Source organism: Kryptolebias marmoratus, linkage group LG12 (assembly GCF_001649575.2).
Source record: "Kryptolebias marmoratus isolate JLee-2015 linkage group LG12, ASM164957v2, whole genome shotgun sequence".
NCBI classification, from domain to species: Eukaryota; Metazoa; Chordata; class Actinopteri; order Cyprinodontiformes; family Rivulidae; genus Kryptolebias; species Kryptolebias marmoratus.
In genome coordinates this window covers 2,870,262-2,877,006 of record NC_051441.1, presented here as the reverse complement: position 1 = coordinate 2,877,006, position 6,745 = coordinate 2,870,262, and the positions used below count along the sequence as shown (strand labels likewise).

Below are 6,745 nucleotides of genomic sequence, written 5' to 3'. Positions count from 1 at the left end.
TCCAACTCTCACCGGAAACGAGTCCGACTTACTGCCGGCAATGCGGACCAAGCTCTGACACCGGTCATAAAGGAACCTAACAGCCCGTATCAAAGGGCCTGGTACCCCATACTCCCGGAGCACCCCCCACAAGATTCCCCGAGGGACACGGTCGAACGCCTTCTCCAAGTCCACAAAACACATGTAGACTGGTTGGGTGAACCATGCACCCTCAAGGACCCTGCTAAGAGTATAGAGCTGAACAACCTTTTATTACAATTTGATCATCCAGATCTGTGTGTAGTACTGTGCAAAGGTTGTTATCCATTTCTTTATATTTTGTTTGCAAGCAGCCAGGCTTTCTTAGAATCGTATTTTTAATGGTCTTGATGGAAGACTTTGGTTGTTTCTTCTCTCAGTTTCAGTCCCGTTTAGATCATTTTCAGAGAACTGATCTTTAAATCATTCAGGCATTAAAAGACTCCTAAACTCAAAGGATGAAGCACAGAACAGATTTGATTTTTGTTTTAGCAGCAGCTCGTCACAAACACTCAGTTTGTTCCTGTTTCTTTGGTTGACTGTATGAAAAACCAACCATCTGACTGAGAGAAACGAGGAGCTAGGAGCTGAAAACGGACTGGATCAGGATCTGAAGTCTGATTGGATTTTCCCCTCAGTGTGTTAGCCGTGTACAAGGAGCTCCACAACACGCTGATGGCCATCGACGAGCACGAAGACCTCCGCTGGTGGAAAAACACCCACGGACCCGGCATGCCCACCGACTGGCCTCACTTCCAGGTCTTTGCTTCCGTCCATCATTTATTTACTTCAACTTGAAACTTATCATTCTGGGCTTTTACGTTATTTTCTTCAAATCTGTCCAAGGAATGGGAGCCGGAAAAGAAAAGTAAAAAAGGGAAGAAAGAGGTGGAGAAGAAAGGAACGATAGAGAAAAGGTGAGTAGATTTGGAGGAGGAGGATAATCACTTAATGATGTTTTATTTTTGTTTTTTTTCTTCTTGGCTCCTCTTCCCTTCGTCTTTTTGTCTTTAAATCTGAAATCAGTCTCAGCAGATCTTATAAAAACCATCTCAGTTCCTTGTTTGTAGCAGAGAAAAGCTTTAAATGAGGATTCAAAGGTATGAAATTTCTGGAAAACTGAAACTGAAAACTGGTTCAAAACTAACAAGATGTCTCATTCTGTTAAATGTTTTTCCTCCTCGTGCAACTTTAGAATTTGCCTTCTCTGTTTACATTTTACATCTTTAAACAGCAACAAGTAAAAGTGATCATATATAACATCAGAATGAACTTCCTGGTTAACTTTCAGGTCTTACTGTTGAATCTTAAAGTCTGTTTTATCTTCAGGATAATCGTCCTTCATGTGGACCTCTGAGGTCCAACAACCAGATGGTTTTAGATGATTTTAGCCAGAAAAGCAGACATGAACACACCTTTATTATAATTTATGTGTCGATGAGTTTAGGAAACTTTAAGACCCTCTTCACTGACATTCAGCTGAACAATCTGATTTATCTGTTCGTATTTTTATGCTGTACTTGATCCTTTTTATTATCCCTGAGCCACCTTTGGTGTTTTGAGGAACAGTTTTATTCTTTGTCTTGTAAAATCTTTTCTTATTCAGCTCTTTGCTGTTTGTAAATAAAACTGACGTGAAGAAGGGGGAAGGAAGCGGCACCTTATTTGAGTTTTACAGACACGTTTATATTCTCTCTTCGCAGCTTCTTTATGCCGAACATATAAAACTTTGAGTTTTTCTGACAGGCGAGCAGAAGAGTTGCTGAGGGTAACAGGCAAACATCGGACATGTTGCTCCACCAACATCCTGATGGATATTTGATATTAAGCAGCTTAAAAAGTCTCTAAAAAGGTTGGAAATATACCAGATATCTGAGGAGTTCTGACGGCGAGCAGATACTCACTAGAAGAGGGTTTAAGCCCAAACGTCCTGTTTTAAAACATCAAATGAAAAGTTTGTCTGTAAATAGACCCAAAGCAAAGAAACCAGGGAACTCTCAGTCGTAGACTTCCGTATTTTTCCTGTTTTCCTTCAGATTCGCCGCCGTCTGGCCGTAGGTCTGATCTAACGTCCGTCTGTCTCGTTTCTGTTTGTTTGCTCAGCGCGGTGATCGGAGGAGTCAGAGTCAGAGCTCTGTACGATTACGTCGGCCAGGAGACCGACGAGCTCTCCTTTAAAGCAGGTGAACTCACACAACCTAAAACAGGGTAAAACCAAAGCAACTGGACTCCTGTTCTGTAGATGAGAAGTGAAACGTCTTCAGCTACAAAATAAAAGTCCAGATGTTTTTGTTTTTTTACTTTGTCCCGAATGCCTGAGACTCTACACAACCTGAAACTTCTCATGGAAACAGGATTTAACTTCATTATTTCCCTCAAAGGCAAAGATGGATAATTAGGTTATTTTTACTGTCTGTTAGCAAAATATCTCACGATCCACTCAACTAATTTTAACGAAACTTGCAGAAATCAATCATTAGGTGAAGATCTACATCTACTTTAGATTTGGAGTCAACCTGATTAAAGATGGCTGCCACAGCCAACTGTCCTTAAAAAACACAAAACTGGCAACAACTCAGTCAGTTTCACAGATACTGAGCTAAGATTTGGTGTGGTAGTAGCTGAGACTGATCCTCAACACGTACTGTAAACACAACACTTTATGCAATATTTTTGCATAAAAATTTGGCATTAATTGTTGGCCTTTAACTCTATTTGTCTGTTAGCAAAATATCTCATGAACCACTTGATGGATTTTAATGAAACTCCCAGAAAGCAGTGGTTGGTTGTAGCCAATTAAAGATAATTAACATCACTCAGTTTTACAGATATTGAGCTAAAGTTTGGGGTGGTAGTAGCTGAGAGTCTGACTGTGACGTCTCATTATCGAAGGTTTGCAGCTAAAACAGCTAAAGCGTCATTATTTTTTACTGTCAGATGGTTTTAGTCTGAAACCGATACAGGATTCAGGAAATGTTCGTTTTTTTCCTGCAGGTGAGGAGTTTTTGAAGATCGAGGATGAGGATGATCAGGGCTGGTGTCGAGGGAAGAAGGACGACGGGTGGGAGGGGCTTTACCCGGCCAACTACGTGGAGGTGGTATAGTTACCACACGCAGGATGAAGCTGTTCATGTAAACACGTCACGTTCTTCACTCTGCGGCACGGAGAAATGTCTAGTTGGCCAAAGATGACAACTTCCTGATGCTTTGGGACATTTGTCAAAAAAAACAAACAAAAGAAGCAGATTTATTCTGTTGAAGATTCAGACAAATGTTTCAGAATGAACCACTCATATTAAAGCCACATTTAAATAAGCTTTTAATGTAAGAATGAATGTTTAAATGGCATCTTTTTATTTTAGTGTGTTAGAAAAGCTGGCAGTATAAAGTTAAAAGAAATGATTCGGCTGCCTCAGAGTTTCCACTTTGTGGGGAAAAAAGGATCCGAATCCTGAGGAAGGAAGTTGTTTGTTGTTTTAGCTTTTAATTAGATTAAAAAAAGGACTTTTTATCTTTGTGTTGTGAGTCCACAGGGAAACTAGTCCCCTATCAGCATCAACACACACCCCATTTACTCCCATGTTTGTTCCTTTTATTACTTAAAGTGCCTTTGACTTCAATTTAACACTTTATCACTTCACTGCTTGTATCTGAAAGGATTCAAAGAAAACGTGATGAAACAGGAGAGGATTACCACACAGCTTTATATCAGCTCCTTTTCTCTTTGTTTGTTTCATGTTCAAATCCAATTTAAGACAAAATTCGGGTGTTTTCTCCGTGAAGATCTGCTCATAAAATAATGTCATGAATCCCGAGAAGATGCTTACTGAGTGTCTGTTAAAAGAAAACATTTTTAATATTGTTAAAACCTGCGCTAACTTTCAGTAATTTTAATTTTTTTTAATGAGTACTTTCTGCTGCTTCACACAGAAGAGCTCCTGTTTTTATCACAACAGCAGGCCGATAAAAGCACAAACAAATTGGACTAAATGTTTTTCTTTATAAAATAATGTCACATAATGACACGTGGCAATTTTTCCATTTTAAAACTAACTTTAAAGCTGCAGCAGCAACAGTTTATGGCTCACAAACAAACAGCAAATATGCTCCTGATATTTGTTCACAGTTAAAAAAGAAAAAAGAATCTCTAGAAGACATAAAACAAAGTTTCTACTTATTATATTTTGATATGTTGGCTATTTTATCTCAATTTATTTAGACTTTCAGAGATTTTTAAGGCATTATTTTTACTAATCTGTTAAGAATTTTGTCACCCAGCTTTGAATTAAAGCTCAAATTATACATTAAAACTATGCAGCTCAGTTAGGTAATTTAGTAGCGTTACGTCTCACAACGTCGACAAAATAAAAAAAAAACAAGCTAAAAAAACCCCAAGCCAACAGAAATCAGTGGAAACACAGCCCTGTTTGGAGCTCTGCAGCTCAGACAGACTTCACAGCAGAAACATCATTCAGAGTTTAAACGGATCACAGAAACTTGGACTCCTCGTGTCTGAAATGCCATTTTGATTTCTTTAACAGATTTCACAGAATCACAGTTTAAATTTGATGTTTTTTTGCAGATTTTTCTGCAGAACGATCAAATCAGTGGATGATGTCACACTAACCTCTGAGCTGTTTTAAATTTTCAAATCTTCTTCTTCCCTGAACTCTTTTTGCTACATAAACAAATTAGACATCAAAATGTAGGTATTTTTGTCTTCTTTCACTCGGTGTGTCTCTCATCGCTGTAAGACTTCCAGTTTTGTCTCAAATCCCCCCAGAACAGCGAGAGCACACCCAGGCACTGACTCAGCTCTGACTTTTTTCTTCAAAACTATAACTGAAGGGTCTTTTAACTTATTTAACTCCCACATAAAAAGCTGTAAAATCATAAAAAATTCACATGTGAGATCGTCAGAGTCTTCTGTCGCTCACGGTTCAAGAATTTTTAAGATCTGATTTATAGTTTTTGCGCACCGGCTGTTTGTTTGAGGCTTACTTTCAGTCTGTTTCTGCCTGCCTCTCATTAACTTGGCAGTCAGGGAGTGACAGACACAGGCGAGTGGTTACCATGGTGACCACAAGGAGCCACTGGCTGCAGCTTTAGTGTTTTTGTTTTGATCTTGGTTCTCTTTCCTCAGCTGAAATGATTACGTTCTCTGGGATTCTGGGATTTCAGGCAGCGTTTCAGAAACTTTACAGTTTAAAATATTTTTTTATTTTTATTTGTACAGAGAATCTCTCTGAGACGCAGGGTCTCATCACAAACACTCCTGTTTCAGGCAAACAACACATTAAATATGGTTACAAACAAATCCAGCAGACACGGAGTGAAAGTAAAGTCAGAAGGTCGAGATGATCGAAAGCGAGTGATTTAGATTTCCCATCATGCATTGTTGTCTTTGTACTCAGCGTTCGGAGACAAAAGAAGATGTTCCTGACATGTCACTCTGTTCCTTCCAGATAAGACTCACTTTTCTGTCTTTAAAATCTCATTTTTATGATTTCTGGTATAAAAAGAAGTGAGAACAGAGCTGCCACTGAAGGTTTTATTTGTCTCAATTATCCGCTTCCTTTTTATCCTTCATGTGCTTCATCATTGTCACAGGAAAACTCAATCTGCTAAGTTTTTATCTTTTGGAAATAAAATCTGAAGCTCACAAATCTTTTTTTTCATTGTGTGAATCACACTCCTGCTTTCCTGCTTCTCGTTTCTTTCCAGTCAAACTACTTCCACATAAATTTATCCAAACACTCAGCTGGATCAGGCGTGGCTGTCGTTTACATTTGTTAAAATATTTACCTTTATTTGAAATGAAATGCATCTTTTCAGATCCTTTAAAACAATGTTCTACTTCAGCAAACTTGTTCTATTTTTGTTTTCTGCTACTTTTAGCTACAGCTATGCTAATTTAAATACTGTTTTGCAGCTATATTATATAATAAAAGCATCTGTTTTGCTAACTTATCTTTTTTAGCTTCTGTTGTGCTTGTTTTAAATTTAACAGCTACTTTCAGTAAAGGTCAGCTCTCAGCATTCACACTGTTTTCACAGAAAATGCAGATTTTTTTGCAGTTTATTCTAAGCGCACAGAAGTGCAGAACAGGACAAAGCGTTTGTGTTTCTGACTCATCTTGTTGAGTATCTGGAGGTTGTTACATGTTCAGAGCTGTTTCTGTCACTCAGACAGCCGTGAGTCAGAGGAGGAGCTGCGTTCAGGTCAAATGTTGCTTTTGAGCTCAAAGATGCCTTCACAGACACAGATGTCCACAAAGATCAGCACACCCGGTCTGACCCGCACCGAGCCGGCTGAGGGCAAGAAATGACACATCACACACACACACACATCGTGATATCATGAATGGAAACATAAAGAACAGAGGAAAGCTGCTTTCCTCTGAAGTAATGATGATTTCACCCTGATGACAGTTTTGTTGCTCGCTGCAGACAGTTTGATGAACGCCGCCTCGCTTGACTCCTGACAACAGAAATGAGAAACGCAGAAACAGATTTTGTTTTGAAAGTCGCAGAAACGTAAACAATAACTGGATGACAGCACAATAAAGCAGAAAATGTAATAATACGCTTACATTCCAGCCTTATTTGCAGTCTGAGGGGTTCAGGCAGCTGAAATAAAAGTGAAACTTGAAGCTTTTTGGAACAGCTCATAGTTCTGTTCAGGTTCTGCTCATGTCTGCCCTCAGTCTGGTTCTAACTCTTCTCC

The 6,745-nt window shown here is 38.9% G+C and overlaps 1 protein-coding gene across 4 annotated transcripts in view; it reads left to right on the top strand.

The window, feature by feature from the left end:
* si:ch211-51c14.1 (protein kinase C and casein kinase substrate in neurons protein 1) overlaps positions 1-5,684 on the top strand; it is a 17,967-nt gene extending 12,283 nt beyond the window's left edge. For all 4 annotated transcript variants that reach the window (XM_017419453.3, XM_017419454.3, XM_017419452.3 and 1 more), the window contains 4 exons: positions 657-777; positions 865-935; positions 2,122-2,201; positions 3,013-5,684. In XM_017419453.3, coding sequence (XP_017274942.1) covers positions 657-777; positions 865-935; positions 2,122-2,201; positions 3,013-3,122 — 382 coding nt within the window. In that variant the 3' untranslated portion in view covers positions 3,123-5,684. The remainder of the gene's footprint in view (positions 1-656; positions 778-864; positions 936-2,121; positions 2,202-3,012) is intronic.
* The last annotated feature ends 1,061 nt before the right edge of the window (positions 5,685-6,745 follow it).